Raw genomic sequence first — 27,414 nt, forward strand, 5'->3', positions numbered from 1 at the left:
GATATGCTTGGCGTTAGAGATATGATCTTCTTTGCACAATACTGTTCTCATTTAGGCTTCTCTTTCTCACAGATCTATCTTCAATGGTTAAAATGATCAAACGCAGAAATGATCAGATCATTTCAACAGTGAATCAGATGTTTTGACTCTTATTATCAGGGTTAGACAGAATTTTGTGCAGCATTTGTGGACATAAAGTATGCAGAAATTCTGAATAACTTAACATAAAATAAATAATTACTTTCATTTTAGGTTTATAACCACAACCAAACTACCACTTGTTGGGTAAACAAAACAAGCAGCTCTCTTTAAGAATACACACACTAAAAGACAGGAAATATTAAACTTTACAAATTCTATTATACATACATTATCTAAACATTTTGCATGATATTCAATACTGTTGCTAAAAACTGAATGAAAATATATTTACACACAATTTCATAAGTAAAGTAAATAAAATCATGGGCTCCAAAATCTGAATTTCTGCTGGCACAGATTTCATTTTGGTCTACTGATAAGTAAATCTATGTCTGTGCGTGGGTCCCTGTACATGCTGAGTCAGGTCAAAGGTATTTAAAACAGTAATGAGTTCTTTTACAGCATTGAATTATTGAATATGAAAATCACAAGCAATATTTCAGGGGAGACTAACAGTAACTGTAAAATCATCAATTAAAGCTGGAGAATATTTTGGAGGGCTGTACATAATGATAAGTAAAATGTGCAAAGCAGCCTTTGGTGGTATACACAGAAATTCCAATGACAAATACTCACCAGATAGAACTTGCTTGTGCTGATAGACGTTATTAAATAGAGTAGTTTGCATCCACTTGTCCTTTCAGCTATACAGACTCATACTGTATAAGTAAAGTTACTATAGCCATGTTTTCATCAAGTAGAGTAGAAGTGATTTAAGAGATGTTTTAGTTTTATCCCTATACCAGTCTCTGATTTACATTTAATTGGCAGCAGAGGAATTTGGGCCATAAAACCAGATATCAAATATTATGCTAAATGTTTCTTTTTTATGCATTTATCTCCTCAAAATTACTACTGTAAAATTAGAGAGACAGTGATAGAGCCTATTCGGTGGATGGGAATGATTGGGAGGCCATGATGGGTGAGGGCCGATGAAGGAAATATGGCCAGTACACTAGGGTTACACTCCTACTCTTTACGAGAAGTGCCATGGGATTTTTGATGACCACAGAGAGTCAGGACCTTGGTTTAAGGTCATTTCCGAAAGACTGAAACTGCATCAAACTGACTGTGCAAATGCAAAATAAAGACACAATAAAATGAAAGATTAATTGAATTTTTAATTGTGTCAGTATATCAGCATTTGTCTTGTCTGTTCTTCAAAATTAACCTGCTGGTCTTCATCACTGGTTCTAATGTCCCTGTTTATCTTTTGTGAACTTCACTGACCCCAGTTTCATCCGGTGACCCTCACATGCCCAATGTCTTTAGGTGACAGTCTGTTGTTACAGTCTTCTGTTAGCTGTTGAGGAGTTTAATGGCAGAGAGAAAAAACCTAAGCTTCCCTCCCTGTCCTGTACTTCTGGCATGAGGGGTGGAGATGGATGCAGCTCTCGTGGAATCTGTCATGGCAGATGCTTTACAGAGAGGGCCAAGGAGTCCTGATGATGACCATAGAATGCAGTCTTTACCACTCTCTGCAGGTGTTTGCGGTCCATAGCAGTAGAGCTGCTGTATGTAGTGACGCAGTTGGTCAGAATAGACTCAACAATGCAGCTGTAGAAGAAGCTGTGGATCCTTGGTGGCATGCCAAGCTTTCAGTCTCCTCAGGAAATACAGATGCTGCTGAGCTTTCTTCATTAACTGTTGAGCTGTTCATATAGCCTTTTTGCATTTAATGTTTATTATTGCCATAAATCTGTTTTGCAGAAATGCAGTGTGCCAAAAGTGCAGGACTGCTGAGGAAATCAAATTATTTTACAAAGCTAAATGATACATGGGAAAATGAAATGCCCTTTATGTCCATACACTAACAGTGAATGTGGTTATTATTAATATAAGCATGACCTTATTTAATCATTTAAAAAATGACCAGAATCTTTCTTGTTTGTCAAATCAGAGACTCCTGTACTGCATTTCCAATGCAACAAGGAACATCGCCACCTTTGGTAAATGAGCAATTCCATGCAAATGTCAACTTTTCCATGAAAAAAAGAAAGTTTCTGCCTTTTTTGTACAAGCAAGTATTTTACAGTACTTGAAAAATACTCAAAAATGTTTTCAACCAATTATATTTGTTCGACCAAAGTTATACAAGTGGCAATTTCACATCCATAACGGAGAGATGTCACATCCATAGCCAAGCTTTTTCCTCATTAATGCAAAAAATGTTCAATAAAATAATATTAATCATGTTTGTACTATAGTGAGGCAACTCTTATCCTTCTGATTAGCAGTATTTCTTTTGAATTGTGCAGTTTAATTAACTGAATTTCAACAAAGTATGTTGTGTACTGTAAACTCACAGACTTATTGTGGTCACATCCATAACGCATGTTTATTTTCCTCATTTAAAGTATATATTTTTTTACAGATTTATATTTTTCTGATACCATAATTCTGGTATTAGTTGTTTTAGAAAATATAAACGGATGTTTCAATATAATGTTAACATGCTTTTTAAATGTTTTGAATTTTTATTGCAAGTGTCACATCTATAATGCTGGAATTGCTTTAATATGATGAGAATATTTATCTTATAAAACTGTGATGGGGCCTGGTGTCATTACAAAAGATTGTCCATCCTTTATATTTTCTGGTCTATGTTGATCATTTAATTTTTTACATAATTTTCTATAAGGTTTCAGTCTGCAGACTGGGATAGGCATATTCATTTATTCATTCATTCATTCATTTTCTTGTCGGCTTAGTCCCTTTATTGATCCGGGGTCGCCACAGCGGAATGAACCACAAACCTATCCAACAAGTTTTTACGCAGCGGATGCCCTTCCAGCCGCAACCCATCTCTGGGAAAAGGGATAGGCATAGCAAAACTTTATTTTTATGACCCACATTAGTTTTTAGTGTTTGTTTTGGATCATTGTCTCAATACGGAATACTTCTTATATTATTTGAGAATAAAATGGCACATCTGAACAACTAACTAGTACTTTAATCACAAAATAAAGTCTGTCAAAAATACTCAGATGTAGGCTAATGGTATTTGTGTTTTAAATACACTTAATTGAGCAGGTCCTGAGCAAGCTAATGGCCTCAAAATATAAAGAATATATATTTTTGTATTTAATTGATAATGATTATCAAGACTAGAACAGTAACAAAGAACGACAAAAATAAAACATACATCATAAACAATATGAACAGTTAAAACACATTCTGATAAACCAGAGGAGAAAGAAAAACAGATAGGCCTGAGAAAAAAACTAATGAACTACAAAATATTTTTTTGTAACGTCTAGCATAGACAAATTAAAGGAATTAATCACAAATTTGTATTAATAATAAAAAGGCGAATTTATCGCCAGAAGATGGCAGCAGATCACTGCAAAATACCAGTGTCAGTCAACAACAGCAGGAAAAGTCTCGCGAGGAAGGACGCGGTGTGGGTGTAAAGATGGCGGCCTCCTTGGTCAGATTTGTCCGCAGCGGATTTGGCAGAAGCTTAAACGGTAAGAAACAAAATGGGCAGTGCTGACCAGTTCAATATGAATTATAACTTATTTCACAGTTATTGTCACCATGCATGACGCACAGTCCACTCTCCAGTGGTTCAGACATGTCTTCGCGGATGACCTTTCCTTTTGCTGCTAGCAGACATTACAAACACACTGAACAGTACTAACACTGTCGACACATATACTATAATAACATGCTTTAATCACAACAAAGCGTCTTCTATTCGGAATTAGACAATTCTGCTGCCATTTATTGTTGCTTTGTAAATGCAGCAGTGTCATTATTCGTTTTCAATTTGACCGGACACAAGCTAACGTTATTGATTGGGATTATTCGGGAATTAATCTGAATTTGACACTGTAACTGTTTATGCAATCCATTAATTTCTTCTAATCTCTCACATAGTTGCCAGACAGAGCGCTGCGATTGTCCAGACGAGATCAACAACAACTGAGAGCAGGCGTGAGTAGATTTGTGGAGATCTGTCATTGTTCACGGAGCTGTCACTGCTTTGTCATGATTAACGTTAAATGTCTTTTTTGCTTTAGCTACTGTAAGGCCCAAGGATCCAGTCACCCACTCCCAGCTTTCAGAGTTTGGAGAATACGTCGCAGAGATTCTCCCCAAATATGTGCAGCAAGTTCAGGTCAGTAACGCCCCTGATTTACTTAGCAGATGTTGTGGTTGAGCGAAAACTGTTCTCTCATTTAGAGCCTGTTTTAATTCTAGGTGACCTGCTTTAATGAGCTGGAGATCATGGTCCACCCAGAAGGTATTATTCCTGTTCTCACCTTCTTGAAGGATCACACAAATGCTCAGTTCCGCAATCTGGCTGATCTGACAGCTGTGGACATCCCTTCAAAGCAGAACCGCTTTGAGGTAAACTTGCTCAGTCTGAACCGAGAAGTGTCAATATATATTAGGTTTTATTTGCATGTTGATTTGGTGTTGTTTGTAAATAGAATTTTAGGAGGCCACTTCAAAGTTATTATTGGTTAGTACTGGGGCTGCACAGTATTGGACAAATCTGACATCGCGATAGTTTATTTTGTTGTGATATGAATATAAAGGGACTAAGCCGACAAGAAAATGAATGAATGAATGAATATAAATTCACTAGATGATTTAAATGGCTCTATTGGTAAAGAATAGAGGTTGAAAGGGGTGATCAAGTATTTTTAAAAGCTAACTTAGCAAAAATAAAAGGTAAAAAAACAGTGCTTTATGGGTTTTAGACTTGCAGTATTCCAATGCAGAAATTTAAATGCAATCAAATGTAAAATAACATGCTCATCATTGTGTAGTAATTGTATTCAACAATATAAAATAAAGTGTAATAATAGCATTCATTAATTTTCTTTTCGACTTAGTCCCTTTATTAATCTGGGGTCTCCACAACAGAATGAACCACCAACTTATCAAGCATATGCTTTATGCAGCAAATGCTCTTCCAGCTGCAACCAATCACTGGGAAACACCTATACACTCTCATTCAAACACATACACTATGGACAATTTTAGCTTACCCAATTCACCTATACCTTATTTCTTTGGACTTGTGGGGGAAACCGGAGCACCCGGAAAAAAGCCACGCGAACACGGGAAACATGCAAACTCCTCACAGAAATGCCAACTGACTGACAACTCGAACCAGCAACCTTCTTGCTGTGAGGCGATTGTGCTATCCACTGCGCAATCTTTATTAAACAATTTAATTTTGCAATGTGAATATTGTAGATATACATTTTGCGATATCGATACTCAAATGATATATTGTTCAGCTCTAGCTTGTACTGGTTTTGCCATTTAAGAGGCACATTTGTTGAGTAAAACATTGATTTATATTTTGTTTCATTATTTCCGCTAAATTGTCCTCAAATGTTAAAATAATAATATTAAAATGTTATTTGTTAGTATTAATATGACATATGCTATGTATATTCCATACTTGCATCTTATTTGAATGCAAACAAGAACACTAAATAATAATTTTATGATGCATTTTTAAGCATGTTTTATGTTGGTTATGTGGGAATATTAATTTATATTACAAAGTAATGCAAACTTGTTTTCTCTTTTCTGTCAACTGGTCAGAAGTTTCTGTCTCCAGAACATCATTTTGCACACTGTCTTCTGCCTTTGTTTTTGGGTGAAACTTTCAGGTCCAAATAAAACCTTTTATGTGGTCAGTAGCTGGGCAGGTTTCTAATATGTTGTCATTCACTCTGCAGACTTACATGCTGATGACATCAGGCATATTACCCTGCCGACAACAACACTTCATTTGCATCTGTCCCCACCTAAATGAATCATTGTCTGTAAAATGTATAAAAACTTGCTGTGCAGTAGAGAGTTTTCTTTCGATGACGCCACAGCGAGGCTGAGTTCCTATTAAAAGGATGCTGCTTTAAAGATTTTGAAAGTTCTCCCTGGTTTATTGGGCTCGTCTTAGAAGTTCACAACAGTTAATAAATAAACATTTAAATCGAAGCACAAACTTTCTAATTGAAAACCCAAAAAGCTGGTGCCTTTGAAATCATGTCCTAATTTTAAGATTTAGATTCTTTAACGATGTATATTAATTCAAGTTAATACGCAAAATATGCGTACCTTGGCAGTCTGGATTGGGAAAAGAGAAATGCATATCCATTTAACAGAACATGTTTAAACCTGATCTGCAATGGACTGATAATCATTTTTTTCCTTTTCAGATTGTGTACAATCTGCTGTCCTTGCATTATAACTCTCGTATCCGAGTAAAGACCTACACGGATGAGCTGACTCCTCTTGACTCCTCTGTGCCTGTGTTCCAGGCGTCTAACTGGTATGAGAGAGAGGTATGTGTCTCAGTGTAATGAGGTTTTATAAGCAGGTTTGATTATGTACAATGAAAAAATATGTATTAACATGCTTCAACACAGGTTGCAGACAAAATGCAGTGGAGCCCCTGAGTTCATGCATCTTTGCTTGATGTGATGTCTGTTTTTCTTCTAGTTTTTTATAGAGGCATTCTTGTTTAATTCGGAAATGTATTTTTCATTACAGGTTTGGGACATGTTTGGAGTTTTCTTCACAAACCATCCAGATCTGAGACGCATCTTGACAGATTATGGATTTGAAGGCCATCCATTCAGGAAAGATTTCCCGTTATCTGGATATGTGGAGGTAAACGCATTGAATATTAGGCTCTGCCTCTACCTGGTATGACCATGATTTTAGGGATCAAATAGCAAGTGGTTAACAAATGCGTTTATATTTAGGTTTTGTGACAACTTGTGTAGATTTTATCAAAAGTCTTTCCCCATCTCTTTTACTGGAGCACTGAATAAATGATTTTCCCAGTGATGGGTTGCAGCTGGAAGGGCACCGCTGCATAAAACATATGCTGGATAAGTTGGTGGTTCATTCCGCTGTGATGACCCCTGGTAAATAAAGGAAATAAGCCGAAAAAGAAAAGGACTGAATGAATGATCCAACTCATTGAGTTACTCATTACACCGCTTATGAGTGAGCAGGAAAGCAAACTAGTATAAAAGGATGTGAATGGCATTTTGATTCTAATCCTTGTGTTTGGTAGACCAGGCAGGTTTGTTTATATAGCACATGTCATGCATAATGGTAATTCAAAGCACTTTACATAAACACTATACATTGCAGCGCAGTATGAATATATTGTTTTGCCTGCCATTCTCAAACTGATATGCCATTATGATGTCTTGTCAGGTCAGTGAGAGGAGATGTTTGAATGTTTTCAAGCACATGATTGTTTGCCATTTGAAAGCAATCAGATTGAATGTATTTCTGACTACCTCTGAAGTGTTCAAATGTGGAAATGATGTCTCTGCTTTTCCACTCTATATTGATTTCTGTTTCAATATAAATGCTGTTGCACTTTTTACATGCCCAAAATTAATTTAAGACTGAAATATTGTATATTTTAAGTTACCCCAACATCATAAAGGCAAAAGAATGTTTTTTTCCGAGTCTGATGATGTTTATGATGTGTTTATTGAGCACCAAATGAGCATTTGTGAGAAGAAGCCAGTTACGTCACTGCAGCAGTGCTAACAAGTGATGAAAAACAAGTGTCATCCATTGAACAAAGAACAATTGTTTTCTGGTGCCTTCGGATGTCAGAACTGGAAGGCAATAAAAGATGGTCTTATTTCTCATTTTATTGGCTATCTCTATTAAAGATGCCCTGTGAAGATAAACACGGGTGTTTCTGCCATTAAACTGGACATGGAAATAATATAGAGTAAGCCTCATACTCATTGTCATGTATATCCTAATGGAAAAACAGGCAAAAATCAGAACAAAACACTGACTCTGTCACTCAGGATCATTAATATGAACTCCCCCAAGTAGTGTTTGATTTGCTACAACATATTCTACTGAGATTACAACAGTATGTGAAAGAGAGAGAGAGCAGATACAGACACAAGCTGCAAAGCATCAGAGCAGAGCTCAATGTTCACAACCATCCCAAATATGGTCAAAACTGAGCTATTTATCCTAGAGGTAATTCCTCTGGTTATAAATGAGGATATAAAACTTTTTCTAAAGAATCTTTAAACTTGCCTAAGCCTCAAACCTACCACCAGAAACAATTTCGATTCAATGGACGCAATGAAATTTTATAAACAATAGTGCTACATGTTGCTGCCAGTTGTGTAGTGGTTAGTGCAACGACACATGCACTTTGGTGCTCACGGCGTCCTAAGTTCGATTCCCGCCTCGTTCGATTCGATTCCTCCCCATGCTTTTCTTTCAAAACTTTCTACTGTCCTATACATTAAAGGTAAAGAGCCAGAAAAAAAATTATATACATAAAAAAACAATAGTGCTACATAATATTCCTATATGCAGTTCATAGAGGGCATTGTATATCAGCATTAAAGCATTACCTTATTTCATGGTTGTTTGACTTGTGAATAATAGCTCACATCTAGCTGTGTTTGTGTTTTTGCTTCTAGCTGGTGGTCCGTAATACACTAAAATCCTTTGACAAATATTGATATTTAATGTAAAAGCAAAGTACAGCATGTTTTTGATGCTGTCTGATGGCGACTGCTGAACTGTCAAATTTTGCCAATTTATAGACCCAGCTAACAAAGTGCATCATCTCTGCTTACAAACACCGGATTGCTCTGTTGGAATAATTTCTGAAGAATGTCGCACTAAAGAATAGAGTATTTGCCGTAAATGGCATTTTAATACAGAGCTAGATGTATTACTATATTTTGATCTGATAAATGCAGCCTCAGTAAGCAGAAGACTGATTTTAAAAGAAAATCCAAATCTCAAAGTTTGAAACCATCTTAAAGGCTAGAGCACAGGTGTATTAATCTCTGTTGTTTTCCAGGTGCGCTATGATGATGAAGTGAAGCGGGTTGTGGCAGAACCTGTGGAGCTGGCTCAGGAGTTCCGTAAGTTTGACTTGAACAGTCCATGGGAAGCATTTCCTGCATACCGGGAGCCTAAAGAAGCACCCAAGCTGGAGTCTGGGGATAAATCAGAAAAATAAACCTCTATGTGCTGTGACGCTGGAGAGCTGTCATCATACCCTCAGATTAATCCTCTGAACATTATTTATGTAAATAAACATTGTGCTACATCTAAATAAAACATTGAAAATAACTGCTTATCTTTCTCATTTCTCAATTGTGTTATTACAAGAGAAGTGCAATATTTGTTTATTATTATAAGTAAATACTTAACTATACACAAAAGGACAGACACAAATATGTGTGTTTTTCAGAATGGTAATTGTATAATGCTATCCAATACATTCTACAGTTTTAAGACTTAAAATTGAGCTGATTCACCATAAAATGAAAATGTCCACTCTATTTACTTAGCCTCAAGTGGTTCCAGACTATTGAGATTCTTTATTCTGTTGAACACAAAAGAAGATATTTTAAAGACAGCCGGAAACTGGTAACCACTGACTCCCATAATAGGAAAAACAAATACCATGGAAGTAAATGGTTACCAGTTTTCAACATTTTCAAAATATCTTTTTGATTGAAAGTTGAGAGAAACTCAAACAGGTTTTTGAGCGGTGAAGGATCGGTAAATGATGACAGTATTTTCAGTTTTGAGTTAGCACCTAGACTGCAGCTCTGCACAAGATGTTTGGCCAGAGGATAAATGGTTGTGTCCAACTGAGCCTGGTTTCTTACAAGGGTTTGTTTCCTTCACTGTCGTCAACTGGTGAAGTTTGTTAATTGCCCCTCTCGCCACTGGCTTGCTTGGTTTGGGATTTGTGGAGCTGCACATCGATGGATTTGCTCTTTAGTGTTTGGACTTTCAGCAGCGAAAATTAAACACTGAACTAAACTGAACTTCAACTCTGAAAACTAGACTGACACACTTTCAATTCACTAGAACTTCTATGTTAAGCTACATAGATATTTCTGTCAGGTATGAAATCCTGAACCTGTTGCTTGTACAAATAGTTCTTGAATAATTGAAAAATAATCTCTTTGATAAGCGTTTTCTTATTCAGCAGTTAAATGTGCATGTAGCCAAATTTCTTCAAGGTTTTAGATGCTCAGTTACCACTACAAAAGATCATAAATCACACCAACAGGTTATTTTCAATAAGATTTTTATCTACAAAATGATGAGTTTTACCCACTATACAGCTTAATTGCCGTTCAAGAATGTCACTGAAATTATAGGTGTAAGAAGCTCTCCCCCATAATTAACTGCAGCTTATCCATTTACCAATCTCATTACAATTTGAGGCAAGTCAGCTACTCTGTAAGAGCACATAAATAACCTCTTGAAAGAGCAGAATCATCCAGTATATCAGCTGCCTGCTGCTAGTGTGGTCTCTCATTCCCTCTGAGACTTATTAAGCAACAATTACACTTGTGTGTGTGTGTGTGTGTGTGTGTGTGTGTGTGTGTGTGTGTGTGTGTGTGTGTGTGTGTGTGTGTGTGTGTGTGTGTGTGTGTGTGTGTGTGTGTGTGTGTGTTCTTGATGGTAACAGTTGAAGCTTTGTACACTTACAAGAAAAAAAAAACAGTTTTGCACATTTGGTCAAACTTGATTTAAGAATAAGTGCATGGGAAAAGATTCAAGTCTGATTCAAATACAAACCCTCTTCTCCACTATATGGTCTTTAATGCTTTAAGCTATACTGTATATTCTTCCATCAACCTGCTTGACTATACAACAAGTATTAGCTCCCTTTTGCTCTGTATGGTTTAATATAAGCCAATTACAATTTAATCTATTAAATGTTGCAGTATCTATTTGCATTCAACATTTTTAAATAGTTTAAATTCTATTAAAGCCTTAGTTTACCCCCAAAATTACATTCTCTCTAAAATTTCAGGCTCTCATGTTGTTCTAAAAGACCTTCTTCTAAATAAATGTCTATCTTTTAGATGAAATTCTAGAGCTCAATCATTGTGGAGACATTTAAAGGCCAAAAAAGGAACCAAAAACATTGTCAAACTGACCGGTGGTTCAACTGTAATCATACACTGCTCCAAACAACACCTTTGCACATGAAAAAACAACTTTGTTTACATTTGTTTTCTCTTCTGCATCAGATCATGGTGCGTGTTCACTACGGGCAGTGCGCTGTATTGTTCTTAGAGTCAGCAGCGCAAAATAGTTGTATTTCCCATAGTAAATGCACACCATTATCTGATGCAGAAGTCATTTAAAAAACAAAAAGGTACAAAAGTGTTCTTGGAGCTTCGCATAATTACAAAGTCACATGGAATGCTTTTACAATGTTTTCATTTGCTTTGGCTGTCTATGGAGGATGAGAGAGCGCTCGGATTTCATCTAAAATATCTTAATTTGTGTTCAGAAGATGAACAAAGGGCTCAGGGGATTTTGATGAAATGAGAGTGAAATATTTAAAAACAGAACTTTAATTTATTTGGTGAACTTGTGCTGGTTCTTTAGGTTAAAATTCCTTTTAAAAATATACCAGTAAACATTAACTAGATTATTCATTGGCTGCTGGTTACTAGTGCTTATTGATTAGACACTGTCTTATACATAGACACTAGAAACTATTCATAACATATTAGTAGTCTAGATGCTCCAGTTTCTCCCACAATCCAAAGACATGTGCTATAGGTGAATTAACTAAATTACTAAATATAGGTGTATAATCTAAACTGGCCATAGTGTATTTGTGTGAATGTGAGACTGTATGGGTGTTTCCCCGTACTGGGTCGCAGCTGGAAGGGTATCCACTGTGTAAAACGTATGCTGGGTAAGTTGGCGGTTCATTCGGCTGTGGCGGCCCCTGACTAATAAAGGGACTAAGCCAAAAATAAAATAAATAAATGAATCAAACTGAACCCAAATAAATTGTTTACAACTATTTTACTAAAAGAAATGAGTAAATCCAATGAATCATCTTTGAATATCTTTTCAGTGCTAAATATACTAGTTATTTATTGAATACTAGTATATAAGTGTTACTAGTAACAATTCCTTTTTAGTCTTTTTTTTGGACCAATTTTATTAGTAACAACTGTATTTTAATTTTAAATTTACCAGTCTCAATAGAGTCACTATTAAAATATTTATTATCTAATTAATATGTACGACTACAAAGTTATATTAGTGTCTACTGAACAGTTATTGGATTATTGCATATCTGTTCAAGGAATGAGTATCAAGTTTTAGCCATTTTCTAATATTAAGAACTAGCTTCTAAAGAATAAATACTAATAACCTTTTAAAATTCTAAATCTGAAAAAATAAGCACAAGTAGCAAATGAAGAAGTACAGAGTGAAAAACATACAAAATATGACTACACTCTGTGATTGGGGTGGAATATTTTGTTTACATATTGGTACCTAAAGGTATATTCTATTGTAACTTTTGTCTAATAGATATGGATGACAGACTTGTGGACAGTGGGCTGATAAGTGTTGCACTTAGGGCATTCCAAGTCCCTTCACAGTCCAGCCACCAACCACCACCACCCAATTTCTCTCTAACTTTGCTTCTTGTTTGCTAACTACCCGATTATAAGTAAAGGAATGCTCCACTTTTTTGGAAATCACAAGAATTGAACATGAGTTAAACAGTTGAGGCAAGCTAAAATTGACCCTAGTGTGTGTGTGAATAAGTCTGTATAGATATTTCCCATGGGTTGCAGGCAGCTATAGAAGGGCATCTACTGCGTAAAACATATGCTGGATAAGTTTACGGTTCATTTCGCTGTGACGACCCCAGATTAATAAAGGGACTAAGCTGAAAATGTTGAGTTTTACCAATTTTGAATACATTTAGCCGATCTCCGGGTCTGGTGGCGTAATTTGCTACCCTACCATGGCTGCAGCAAGCTCAACAATAATGCACAGCATTGTTACCTAGCTGGGGAATATTTTCAGGTGCTGCATAATTTTATTGTGCATACTGTAGCCATGGTACATCAGCAATGTTCCACGATTATTATGATGGTAGTAGTTCTTACAACCTTATCAGCCTAAAATAGCAGCTTTTCACTTTCTGTTGGTTTTAGTACATGATGCAATAACGAGTCAAGCTTTGAATGGGAAAATTATCAAATCTCTTATTTAAAAAATTTTCTGAGCGAGATGCTAATGGTGTAATCTAAATAAATGATTTATGCAAAGCAGGCTTCACGGTTTCCCCCACAGTCCAAAGACGTGGAACAGGTGAATTGGGTTTGCTAAATTGTCCGTAGTGTATGAGTGTGTGAATGAGTGTGTGTTAATGTTTCCCTGTAATGGGTAGCAGCTGGAAGGGCATTCGCTGCGTAAAACATATGTTGAATAAGTTGGTGGTTCATTCCGCTGTGGTGACCCCAGATTAATAAAGGGACTAAGCCGAAAAGAAAATGAATGAATGCTAAGCTAAAAGTGCTCCTGCCAGACAGGGAGAGCAGCTGAACGGATTAAAAAATGTTAAAACTTAACTCTTTTAATTTAGGGGAGTTGTCTAATATCCAAAAAACATGGAGTGGTCCCCTAAGGCAAAAAAAAAAAAAAAAAAGACAGTGTCTTTTGAAGAGGTAGGCCTATCACTTCAGATACTGTAGCATCACCAATATCATTTAGTAACATATACTAATAGGTGTTATATATGTGCGTTAGATTAAATGTTGAAATAACTTGCCATATGTGGTTTTCCTCAAAAACTGTGCTTCGCTTTTAGGCTTTTTATAACTTCAATCAAACAAATTCATCTTACATTTCCCCAGGCAGCTCCTTGATCTTGATGGCTGAAAACTAATCTGATCTGCTATTTAAGTTCCGAGACCTCACAGAGCCAATGACATTCGTGGTACAATGAAGCTTATCTGGATTTAAAGAGAAACATTATGTGTTTATTTGTGTTAATAAAATAATCACTTCAGATAATTAAATAGATCAATTTCATGCTTATGAACATACACTCACTGGCCACTTTATTAGGCACACCTGTTCAACAGCTCTTCTAATCAATAATTTCTAATCAGCCAATCGCTTGGCAACAACTCAATGCATTTAGGCATGTATGGTGAAGACAATCTGCTGCAGTTTACACTGAGCATCAGTATGGGGAAAAAAGGTGATTTAAGTGACTTTGAACGTGGCATGGTTGTTGGTGCTAGACATGCTGGTCTTAGTATTTCAGAAACTGCTGATATACTGTGATTTTCACGCATAACCATCTCTAGATTTAGAGAGAATGGTCCGAAAAAGAGAAAATATCCCGTGATGGATCTATCCTGCCTTGTATCAACATTGCAGGCTGCTAGTGGAACCCAATTAAACCCATGCAGCAGTTGCTTTTGGTCCATTCAATCATTTTCTTTTCAGCTTAGTACCTTTATTAATCTTGGGCCACCACAGTGGAATGAACCGTTAACTTATCCAGGAAATGTTTTACGCAGTGGATGCCCTTCCAGCTGCAACCCATCACTGCATACACACATACACTACAGACAATTTAGCTTATCCGATTCACCTGAACCGCATGTCACGGGGAGAACATGCAATCTCCACACAGAAATTCCAACTGACCCAGCCGGAGCTCGAACTAGCAACCTTCTTGCTGTGAGGCAATTGCTGCGCCACCATACTGCGCATATTTTACCTATACATCAGAGTTGCTATACCTCGTTTTTATAGAGTAGGAGTGACAACACTATATATTTTATATCATAACTAAAGCAGAAAATACAAAACAATCAGTTTACATTCAGAGCTTTTATTTGGTTTGCTTCCTGGGACTGGATTCTTTCACAATATGAATCCAGCTCACACTCAAACCACTTTTACGGTACTTAAAGTAGCTCATACTGCACAAACATTGAAAAGCTTATTCAGCTTTCTTTCACAAAGTTTATTGACTGGAATAAATCCATACAGAAAAAAGTACATAAGACCAGGCACAGGATTAGAAATGCAAACATTCACTTATATAGAAATGGATAAAAAATAAAAACACAAGTATTTACATGTTGGAATTGTGCACTTCATAAATATGCTTCACCTAAATAAATCTTTTTGGCCATTTACAGTAGACACAACAGCACAAACCAGAAGAGTTATATAAACTTATCGATAACTTTAATAGACTTTCTTTTTTTCCAAAATATAAATAATATTTGTTGAACAGTTTTCAAAAATCGTGAGCATCAGTTGGTGTACAGTGAATGTATTTGGCAGTGAATGAAATCATTTTTGCATTGGCACTTTTTTGCCATACATATTGAATTTACAGAAGCAATCCTCAGTTTAACTGTGTAGTGCTGTTCCAAAACCAGGAAAAAAAATTAATTGACTGACTACATGACTCATGATTTACTGGAAAGCAAATGTTGTCATCACTTTTATTATCATCACTTTACATCAGAAAAAATAAAGAAAAAAGCAAACTGAGCTTTCGTGCAAAATTTTCGTGCAAAGGTTTTAAAGACAACACAATTTTGTATTTGAAATATGCATGCATTTAGGAACTTCATTAAATCTGAGAGATCATAGAAACTGTTTTGAGCAAAAACTGTCAAATGAATCGCCTCTGCCAGGATAGGTGCTTCAGTGCTAACAGTTTCAGATTGTTCAGTCGAGTTGTGACCCTTTTATTTTAGATTTAGTTTTTGAATACTATTGATCTTGTATTTAATTGAACTGTTAAATAATTAATTATTCAAATATTCTTACACAATGTTTCAGTTTTTATCATAATAGATTTTTTCATGAACATGATTTTAAAAGTGCCCTTATAATCTTTCATCAAAAAACATTTCTGACTTGCATTCCATCATGAAAGCTGGACAACAATCCATTGGGGTATATGCACACCTATTTTAATTTCAGTTAGCCAGCCACAATGCTTTTGGTTAATTGTCATCCTATACAAAATTGCTGGGTTAAAGATCTGATTTCTTTAAAAACAAAAAACAGCTATCATCACTGCCTGGCTGATATGATATTAAGTGGACCAAACAAGAAGCACTGCATTAAATTCTGTTTTTCAGTGCCATGTCTTTAAAATATGGAAATTAATTTTACCCCAGTATTTTCAAAGGTTTTTTTTTCACTAGCCTGCTGCTAATGACGGCACCTGTGTTTAAACGGTTTTTCATCTATATATTCATTTTTCGTCTACAACATCGGTGCATTATAGGGGAACCTTATAAAATTGAAAATAGTCACATAAAGCTTTCCCCGGAAGTTCATCATTGGCTGAAAAACACTAGCTGTGCATAGAGCCCACTGCCTGTCAGTCCCGAGATCGTATCATAGAGCCATCTCACTGATCACAACAGAGAAAAAAATGTTCACATTCTCTGTTTCATTGCAACTTTAAAGATGCCAAGAAGAGGCTTTGTTATTTCAGGTTATTTCTTGGTTGTATAATTCCTCGTAAAGCAGATGAACTGGGTAAAAGTGTTCAATCACATGTGAAACATTTTTGGGGTTTTGCGAAATTTTGATGTAAAATATAAAACGTGATTATTTGATCACCTTTTTCTCTCTCTTTTTTTTTTACATGAAAATGTTCCAAAATCAGACATTTTGTTTACACATGGGACGAGCAGGAGAAATTGTGTAATAATGAATCATAAAAAGCAAATGAAGGGAGTGATGATTTTCTAGAGCATAGAAGATTACATATAGGGAACTCCAAATTTTTCCACATAAATTCTCCTCCAAACTCTTGCCCTTCTTCCAGACCCACAGACAGACTGTCTCCCTGACAGGCCTACAGTGTCTTATCCTGTTTCTGCGGCTGAGGAAGGCTGAGGTGCAGCTCAGGATACACCAGGAAGCCAGTGAAAGTGATATACTTGGCGTGATTACTGTAAGCCCCAAACCCATCCCTCTGGTGGCTGTAAAGCCACACAGTGTCTCCATCTTGCAGAGACAACATCAGACTCTGGCTCTGCAGGGCCTTCTCAGTGTCACTGTCATCGTAGATCATGGTCTGTACCTCCAAATGATTCTTCATCAGCTTCACTGACAGGGTCTTATGGGGCAGCTTGCCAGCATTGAAGGAGAAGTAATAGGCCCCCGCTACTCTGCATTTGAAAACACCCGAGCTCAAGTTGAAGTCGTTGCCGATGTTGACGAACTCTGTGTCAAAGATGATGGGCTGGTGCTCAGGGTGTCCTTGATCCACACCTACAATGCTTTGCGTGCGGCCCACTGAAAATGCTGACCTTTGGTCATCGTCTTCCTCCTCTCCATCTCTGCTGTCCTCCTCTTTTACCTCCTCGTCCCGTCTCTCCTCCTTCATACGCACAGCAGTGTCTTTGGTAATTGTATTTTCTTGCTCAGATGGCAAGTGATCAGTGATTTTCGGGGGCTGGTGTGCACTGTCGTGTTCTTTGTGTGTGTGCTCTTGGTAGCCATACACATCAGGGTAGATCAGGTAACCGTTGAAGGTGGTGTAGTGGCCCGTGTTGCTGTAGATGGCGTATCGAGGGTCTCCATGAAGACGAAGCCAGACCGTGTCACCAAAATCAAGCTGCAGCATGGCGCTCTGGCTCTGCACTTTCCGCTCTTCTCCAGCGTTCTCGTCATACACGATCGCCTGAACCTCATTGCGGTTCTTCATTAGCATGACCGACAGGTCTCGCCGGGGGAACTTACCCACTGTGAAGGAGAAATAGTAGGCACCTGGAATCCTGCAGCGGAACAAGCCAGACTTTGGATCAAAGTCACTGCCGATGTTGACGTACACTTTGTCGAAAGTGACGACCATTTTCGGGCCTCCCTCCATGCTGCTGGTACGTGCCACCGAGAATGCAGACCGCAGCTCCACGGCGTCCGACATCCGGGAGAATGCCCATGCGCTAGTCATATGACTCAGCACACACAGCAGCAGGGGCCTGGCACCAGGCAGCATTGTAACTGTGGAGAGAGGAAGTAAAAAAACAAAACAGCTCTGTTTAATATCGTCAGCCGAAGCCGTTAACATGAACACAAAACTCTTTAGCGGAGTCTTATTTCAATGCTCCACTTTCACTTGAGCTCGCAAATGATAGCTGCTGCTCGTTACCAAAACATCAGCTCAAAAAAAAAAAGAGCAATCATTATGCATACAGGCGCCAGCGGGAGGTGGGATCAAAACAGAGCAGATCAGTGCCTTTAGTAGATACAGCAGGATGAGAGCTGTATTATCAGACCCTCTCTCTTTTCCCCTGAGATAAGCAGTAATAGGACACACACTGGATCAGCACATCACAGCCCAACACTGGAGGTGACAGAAATTTCAGACCTTTTCTGCACAGCATTCAAAGGGGTCCCAACCCCATACCCCAACACCAATCATTCAACCTCATCTACTCCAATCACAGCAAACAATACAAGAGGGCTACAAAATATTAAAAAGCATTTTATTTAAATCAGAAAATCCGCTGCACTGTGACCTCATTTTGCTGCGATTCATCGGACGGTTCCTATTAAATGGTATGAGAGACTAGAGTGGGTTGGATGGTGATCGTTATAAATTTGCAAACAAGTGCAAATGAGAGCAGGCTACATTCAGCACCTCATATTATGACGCAGATATCACCAGCCCTGCTCACGCACATCTACCAACCACTGGAGTGTGTGCCTGAGGGGAGAGCAGAGTATACGGGATATTACCAGGACACCTGGTGACTACTGTCAATACACACTGCTGTTAAATATTCTTCATAGCGTTTCTCCCTCTGTGAAACCAGTTCAACAAATTCACATTCAAAGAGGTTCATTATTGAGCATCACAGCCGGACTGCATCTGTTCCTGTTTTACTGCGTTTTACTGAAACAGTCGCCCACAGTAAACTGCAATGCTGTGTTTTCATATTTCTTTCTCCTTAATAGGCTTTAAACGCCACAATACACAGATTATCCTGTTGACAGTGCCGCCTGTATGAATGAAGACACGAAACCTTAAATCGGCTGCTTCCGTGGGATTTAATGATGGATGGAGCTCATCATCCCTCTGCCACAGTGATATGTGGACAAAAATAAAAAGGGAATGAAATGCAAAGAGGTTTTTGCTCTTAATGAGATCTCCTGAGATACCAGAGAAGTTGGACTTCTGTTGGATGGAACACTGAGCTAAGCCATGCTAAAAATAGAGTGCCCGCTCTCTCTGTTTTTGTAGAGTTTACGAATATTCATGCGAAACGCTTGAGTAAATCATGGAGCTAGTTGGATTAAGAGTTTACAAACATTTGATCATTTGAACAGCAATTAAACAATTGTTTAGCAAAATTTTACTGCTGATTGCATAATACCTTAACAAGTCATTTTGTAGAAAATATTAAGTAATGTAACCACTAACCAGACAGCTTAAGTAACGACAACAATATAATGTTTTCCTCCAGTTGTTTGATCTCTATTTTTAGCCGAGAGATGCTTTCATGAACACAGGGGAGGGAGACATCAATATTTGTCAATCCTTTCTTGTGTTTCCAGCTACACCTTTTTCTACAACTAATGCTGAACTGTACCATTTCCTCAGAGAATGCATGAAGTAAAACCTTCTGCTCAGCAAAGCAAAAACACAAAATGTCTACATGTAAGAGCTACGTCTAAAAAATCCCTACAAGTGATTTTTAATGAATTGAAACACCTTAGCTGGCTATAGGCTTTGTTAAAATGTGTCTAAAATTGATTCGAAATCTAAAATGACCTATGCAGATCAACTGCTTGCGCATTAATTAACACTTAGTCTTGTATCTTCATTCCTGTTGCACTTAAATGACTGCCTACTCTCCACAAAATGAATGGATTTGATTGATCACTGTCCTCTATGCAAATATAACCCACTTCTCTGATGATGCTAATGGCCATGCAGTGAAATCTTCTGTTCTCTCTTCACTCTCATGTTAATTAGCTTTTAATATTTTGCATCTCATTCAAAATGGCTCTCTTAGGGAATTTTCACACCAAGACAAATATTTTAATTTGAACGAAGATCTATTAATGTACCCTTTTTAGACTGACATGGAAATTCATACTGTCATAGCCGATTTTCTCCCCCAGAGAAAAGTTGTAATTTCTGATCCATTGCAACTTGAAGAAAATTAATTTTGTGCTTATGGTCATGTTCCCATACATGCTGCTGTTACATAAAACTATGACTAGGGCAGCAGACGGGGACAGGGAGTACTGAAGAGATGACGTCAAACCCCAGAAGACCACTGATTTCCACCTGAGATCTTCCTGTGGGGTTCATAATAGGGAGAATTTAAGTTTAAAACCATAACTTTACAATGTATTTACACGTGCACAAATGAAAAGACGGTCATTTTTTTGCAGCTGTTTTGTTTAGCAAAAGTTGTTTACCAAAGATACAAACAAAAGACAAAAAAAAAAATGTTAGTGAAGGCACCAGTGGTGAATTAAGTCTTTCTTCTGATGGTTTTAATGCCATTGCCTATAACGTTCTACAGTAGCATAACCTCTTTTCCATAGTAACGAATGTGTGCTGCCACGATGGACTAATGTCCTTTTTATTGCTGTATAAACTCTGTTATAAAAAGGTATGTTTTACATGCTATACCAAAAACTAGAGGTGCACAATATTTCGATATCGTAATATACAGTTAAAATCAGAATTATTAGCCCCCCTTTGAATTTTTTTCTGCTTTTAAATATTTCCAAATGATGTTTAACAGAGCAAGGACATTTTCACAGTATTTCTGATAAGATTTTTTCTCCTAAACAAAGTCTTATTTGTTTTATTTTGGCAAGAATAAAATCAGTTATTATTTTTTTAAACATCATTTAAAGGTCAAAATTATTAGCCCCTTTAAGCTATAAATTTTTTTTCCTATAGTCTACAGAACATACCATCATTATACAATAACTTGCCTAATTACCCTAACCTGCCTTTAAATGTCACTTTAAGCTGTATAGAAGTGTCTTGAAAAATATCTGGTCAAATATTATTTACTGTCATCATGGCAAAGATAAAATAATTCAGATATTATAAATGAGAAACTATTGTTTAGAAATGTGTTAAAAATACTTCTCTCAGTTAAACAAAAATTAGGGGAAATAATAAAATTGGGCAAATAATGCAGGGGGGCAAATAATTCTGACTTAAACTGTACGTATCTACAATAGTCACATTGCAGGATGTCCAATGTTGAGTTAGGATTATAGTTGTCCAGGATCCACAATTTAGAATACAGGAGATATATGGGATCAATGCAGAGTTAATAATAATAATAAAAAAGTGGTAGTTTTTAACTTGGATTTGTTTTTCAGTCATGTGAGAGCATTTGATTTAACTTTTTATACTATAAAGACATATGTGCTGTTATTTAACATTTGATTAATCGATTTTTGTTCACCTGAATACTGGTAAACTCCACAGAGAACCACAAAGTACTGTTTATTCCATTTGTGTCTTTGCTCTGCTGTATTAATTTATGCTTGTAATTTGTTTGTTATCTATTATGCAGATGCACTCCCATACAAAATCATTCCAATCAATGTAAAATTATGAATTGTTTCCAAACAGAGAAATACAAGCCATCTGTTATTGTATCGCAATATATATATATGGCAGAAAAGCTAAATATTGCAATATCAGATTTTCCTTATCATGCAGCCCTACCTAAAACCAACAAGAGAAAACATGCATTGATTGCAGCACTAAAGTGAAAAGAAGTTATATATATGCTCTAATTATTTTGAGCACAAACCTTCTAAATGTCTCCCCAATTGGGAGCTGCATGTAGGACATGAGTGCCCATCTGTTTACCGTGTAGTTAACCTCAGGCTGTTTCATCTCATCCACCCACTCATTACACTTTGACAGGTGAGATATGCTTATATGTGTGTTTTAAATATAAATGTAAATAAGTTTAAAGTTACATTATGGGATCACATAATCAGAATGTAAACGACAGAAAAAAGCATATTAGGGGTAAGTTTCAGGTTAAGACAAGGTGGACAGCAGAAGAACGTTATGTGTATCAGGAGACTTTTGCTTTTCTAAACACACCACCTTTTGTCAAGAGAGTGATTTATTTTCATTTTCAATCAGACTGTCTAATATGTTTAATGCACTGGTCTGAATACACACTGCATGGAAAGATTTGACCAAATATTTATTAATATTAAATATTAATATTCAGTATTTGTCTGGTTGCCAAAAGTCAATGCTGGCATAAATAGTTAAAGTAACCTTGCATGCCGGAAACAACAAGATGCATTTATAGTTCTCTGAATTGCACTTTTATGTGTACACTCACCGGCCACTTTATTAGGTACACCTGTCCAACTGCTTGTTAATGCAAATTTCTAATCAACTGAAAACATGGCAGCAACTCAATGCATTTAAGCATGTAGACATGGACAAGATGATTTGCTGCAGTTTAAACTGAGCATCAGAATGAAGAAGAAAGGTGATTTAAGTGACTTCGAATGTAGCATGGTTGTTTGTGCCAGATGGGCTGGTCTGAGTATTTCAGAAACTGCTGATCTACTGAGATTTTCACGCACAACATCTCTAGGGTTTCCAAAGAATAGTTCGGAAAAGATAAAATATCTAGTGAGTAGCAGTTCTGTGGGTACAATTGCCTTGTGGATGCCAGAGGTTGAGGAGAATGGCCAGACTATGTCAAGCTGACAGAAAGACAACATTAACTCAAATAACCACTCGTTACAATCGAGGTGTGCAGAAAAACATCTCTGAACACACAACACGTCCAACCTTGAGGCAGATGGGCTACAGCAGCAGAAGACCACACTGGGTGTCAATCCTGTCAACTAAGAACAGGAAATTGAGGCTACAATTTGCACAGCAAATGTACCAAAATTGGACAATAGAAGATTGGAAAAACGTTGCCTGGTCTGATGAGTCTCGATTCCTGCTGCAAAATTCATATGGCAGGGTCAGAATTTAGTGTTAACAACATGAAAGCATAGATCCATCCTGCTTTGTATCAACAGTTCAGGCTGGTGGTTTGTGGTGTAATGTTGTGGGGGATATTTTCTTGGCACACTTTGGGCCCATTAGTACCAGTTGAGCATCATGTCAATGCCACAGCCTACCCGAGTATTGTTGCTGACCATTTCCATCCCTTTATGATCACAGTGTACCCATCTTCTGATGGCTACTTTCAGCAGCATAACATGCCTTGTCTTAAATCATTTCAGACTGGTGTATTGAACATGAAAATTAGTACACTGTACTCAAATGGCCTCCACATTCACAAGTTCTCAATTCAATAGAGCACCTTTGGGATGTAGTGAAGTGGGAGATTTGCAGCATGCATGTTCAGTCGACAAATCTGCAGTGACTGCGCGATGCTATCAAGTCAATATGAACCAAAACCTCTGAGAAATATTTCCTGTACCTTGTTGAATTTATGTACGGGAACGAAGCATAGGATTAAAGCAGTTCTGAAGACAAGAAAAAAAAGGTCCAAACCGGTACTAGTAAGGTGTACCTTATAAAGTGGCCGGTGAGTGTATATTCAAGCTTCTTTGACTTTTCATGATAATACAATTAGAAAGAACTGTATTATACTATAAACAATTTGTAGATTCACAGTACTATTTTAATTAAATTCATCTTCCTCTACGACATATTATACTGGACAATAATAGGTCCCCTCCTGCAATCTGTCACTCACACTAAATAGCAGCAATTAGTAAACAGCAATGATCCAGTCATCCAATCAGTTCCACACCAAGACACACATACATTGTTTCTTACTCTTTATTGTTTCTTGATTTTCACCCATGTTCATCCCAATAGAGAAAACCCCTATTTCCACTTCATGCAATCTTTAAGATACAAGTGACATGAACACCTCATTTTCATCACAGAGACTTTAGTTATAGCACTAGTTTGTAAATACACGCAGAGGCACCAAAAGACATTTCTCCACAGACTAGACCTCTCACAACAAATATTTCTTGTAGTGTAATATATTGTAACAGAACTTCTTTTTCGATACCTGTAAGTGATATTGTCATTTTAAGTCACTGAATAGTGATTATACAACAGCATTATAATGCACAGATTTATTTATTTATTTAGATTCTGTAATATGATATAAAAAATAATAAAATTGTAGAATGTAAATCGTTTTTACGTTATTGGTGAATGTGTGAAATTTTGAACTGTCACATTTATGGAAATGGAAGTAATTTGGACAATTTTCATCCACACGTCAGTAGTTTTCATGAAATTGTGAAAATTCACCATTTCTACACCTGTAAGTAATCGTTGAATGTAAAAGAGTTAACTGAGCTCACTGACATCACCATCAGAGATCAGAGACTACTAAGACTTTAGTGGCATTCATTTAATTCTAAACATGATTGGCGATGCGGCAGCATGGTGGCGCAGTGGTTAGCCCTGTCGCCTCAAAGCAAGAAGGTCGCTGGTTTGAGTCCCGATCACTGCTAATTGGCATTTCTTTGAGGAGTTTGCAAGTTGTCCCCATGTTTGTGTGGGTTTCCTCCATGTGCTCCAGTTTCCCCCACAGTCCAAAGACATGCACTATAAGTGGACAGAATGAACTTAACTGGCCATAGTGTATGAGTGTGCGTGAATGCAAGAGTGTACAGTTGTTTCCCAGTACTGGGTTGCAGCTGATAGGGCATCTGCTATGTAAAACATATCCCAGAATAGTTGGTGGTTCATTCCACTGTGGCAACCCCTGATAAATAGGGTAAGCCGAAGGAAAATGAATGTCAGGGCGATGTATTGCATCAACATATAGATTACTGCTACAGACCTACCACGGACAGACACTATGCGGCCAACAGAACTCATAAAGCTTCTGCTGACAGAGCAGATGCATTACTGATAATGGTGAGTATAATATCACAGGAAACACTAGCATCCATCAACAAGAGCAAGAAGCAAAAATGGGATTGCAGGTAAACGGGAATGGACACACTCGGCCTCAGTTTGCTAGTGAAACTCCACTCAGCGTGTGAGGGCCAGCGTGTTTGACATGACTGTGGTGTTTAATGAGAATCTGTGGAGTATCGGCAGACGGTAAAGAGCGCAGAGCTTGTGAGCGTGTGCTCCAGGGCCCAGTTATCTCTCTCTCTCTCTCTCACTTTCCCTAACAGCCTTTGGTACCACGCTCTGATACTGCCACTTTCACTGAACCATTCAGCCAAATCCGAACACACACACCCTCTATTCTGACAGCGCACTCGAAACTCACAGACAAAGGGTAGGATAGAGGTACTGGAGATGAGGGAAGAAAAGGATACGGTTTTAAGTGTCAAAAGAAGAAGCACAACAGAAGACAGATGAAAAACAAGTGAGGAGCTGTTTAAATATTGTGACGATGACAGTCACAACTCTGTGTGCGTAATGAGGGCTTGAACCCGACAGCTGGCGTCTCCTGAAACTCCCAGCGATAGACGTAATCAGTCATTCCCCGCACTTACAGCATTCCATTAGACTACTAAGTGGTTGTAAATTGAACTAGTATCAATTTGAATATTTTTCATGCTTGAGTATTTCATTGTGTAATCTGCAGCAGATGAATTAAATAAAGTTGTGTAACGGCGCTGCTCTCCTGCTGCCCTATTTGTCTGTGTATCTGTGTGTGTGTGTGTGCGTAAATCTGTCATCTGTGACATGGGTAATGACCCAGCGTACCAACAACCTGCTGCCAATAAAAACAAAACAACACCTCTTCTGTCAGACTACGGCAAAATGCGTCATGCACGAGGTATTGTTAAAATACACGTACATAATAACACGTCTCGCTGCATCTCAATGCAACAAGCAAAAAAAATACTGCATTTAAAATGGTAAACAATTATTTACAGTAATTATGCTGTTTACATCAGATAATAATGTAAACACAGTAACATCAGGGATGTGTGCATCCAATTAAACATGTTGTGGTTATGATTTAAGCATAATTAGCGTTTCATTTACAATGATCCCTGCACAGATTTGACTGATGCTGTGAATGCAAGCGCATACACTCAGTGTCTGAACCGTGCCATGGAAATGTGCAATACTCCATCCGCTATCTTAACCTACATGCCAAGATCTATAAATAGATAAACCGTTTTATTAGGAAGCCATCTAGTCATTCCATACAATTTTAATGAGTTTATCTGCGTAAATATTCACTTTGACCGGACAGCAGGCAGCTTCTGATTCGGCACGCACACATATGCGCAAGCTGAATGGGCTTTTAGAGTCTTCGGGGAAATCTCCCTGGCAGTGCAGATCCGTATCAGATCACTATCAGCACAAAGAGCCTCTCTCTGTCTCTCCCTTGCTCACGCTGTCCCGAGGTGATGTAGATATGAGTGAAGAAAGCGTACGACCTGGCTTTGTCGCTATCAACCCCACGTGTGCTGTTTTCAAAGCATTCAGCCAGAGAGGTTTACCTCGGTTGCAGTTCTGCTCTCTGCTGCGTTCAGCAATCGCAACGTCAGCATCAGAGAGAACCGGAGAGCATCATCACAGAAGTAGATCAATTCCCATTATCTCATACCAGCGGAAAAATGTGAGCGGTGGCATTACGGCACAGAGAGGTACAAGAGCGATCAGGCAAGTTTGCACCTCTGAGAGTGTTTACGCCGATCAGATAAAAGACGAATACAAAGCACTGGGCTGGATCGCCACTGCATCACAAGACAGAAAGAGATAAAGAAAGCTGGTCCTCGTGCTGTTCTTCTTACCTGTGTGTTTAGATCTGCAGGAAGCGCTCTTGAAGTTCTCTCAGAGGTCTGAATGGAGGAGTGCCTCTTTCTCTTTTTCTTTCTCGCCCTTTATTCTTTTCTTCTCTCTTGCTTCCTCTGTGTGTCAGCTCTCAACCTGCTGCTGATGTCTGGTGCAGCACACACCCACACATTCAAGCGCGCACACTCACACACACACACTCTCCAATACAGTCATTGGAGGATTTAAGAGCAATCGGGGTGCTGCAAGCTGATTGGGGGGCTCTGGAGCAGACGAATGAACAGCCGTTCTACAAGGTCTATCAATAGGGAGACTCCGGGGGGTTTTGCCTGTGTGTTTATCTGTTTAAGAGAGAGAAAAACATGATGCATGATCTCTTATGATCTTATTACGTCAACATGCATGCGCTTTGTCAATATGAGCACAGCTGGTTTCAGTAGTCCCACATATGCCAGTGTGTTTATCACAAGATCCAATGGCAATGGCACAGTAATAGACGCAGGCTTTGGTTTTGCCACAACAATTGTGGTAATTTCACACCTCTGCACATAATCATAGTCATTACCTTAGAGTCCCACAGGAGAGACATTTTACACAGATGC

General features: G+C 37.8%; 2 protein-coding genes across 4 annotated transcripts; one reads left to right on the forward strand and one right to left on the reverse strand.

Annotated features, from left to right (window-relative positions):
• The first annotated feature begins 3,604 nt into the window (after nucleotides 1–3,604).
• ndufs3 (NADH:ubiquinone oxidoreductase core subunit S3) lies at nucleotides 3,605–9,318 on the forward strand. Of its 3 annotated transcripts, none has more exons than XR_012382420.1 (7): nucleotides 3,605–3,671; nucleotides 4,084–4,140; nucleotides 4,227–4,324; nucleotides 4,408–4,850; nucleotides 5,200–6,515; nucleotides 6,724–6,843; nucleotides 9,044–9,318. XR_012382420.1 is itself a non-coding variant. In NM_001017755.1 (7 exon segments), coding segments are annotated over 7 exon segments (768 nt in total). In that variant the 5' UTR covers nucleotides 3,605–3,616; the 3' UTR covers nucleotides 9,206–9,318.
• A 5,553-nt stretch (nucleotides 9,319–14,871) lies between these two features.
• Nucleotides 14,872–27,006, reverse strand: c1qtnf4 (C1q and TNF related 4). The gene is made up of 2 exons (NM_001017702.2): nucleotides 26,812–27,006; nucleotides 14,872–18,036 (listed from the first exon to the last, which is right to left on the reverse strand). The coding sequence occupies exon 2, from the start codon at nucleotides 18,029–18,031 to the stop codon at nucleotides 16,886–16,888; it is 1,146 nt and encodes a 381-aa protein (NP_001017702.2). The 5' UTR covers nucleotides 18,032–18,036; nucleotides 26,812–27,006; the 3' UTR covers nucleotides 14,872–16,885.
• Between the last annotated feature and the right edge of the window lie 408 nt (nucleotides 27,007–27,414).

The sequence above is a fragment of the Danio rerio genome, chromosome 7 (assembly GCF_049306965.1).
Source record: "Danio rerio strain Tuebingen ecotype United States chromosome 7, GRCz12tu, whole genome shotgun sequence".
In the NCBI taxonomy this organism is placed as follows: Eukaryota; Metazoa; Chordata; class Actinopteri; order Cypriniformes; family Danionidae; genus Danio; species Danio rerio.

Excerpts from the sequence above, each read along its gene's own strand:
- c1qtnf4 (NM_001017702.2), bottom strand. The coding sequence starts at position 18,031 with ATGCTGCCTGGTGCCAGGCCCCTGCTGCTGTGTGTGCTGAGTCATATG.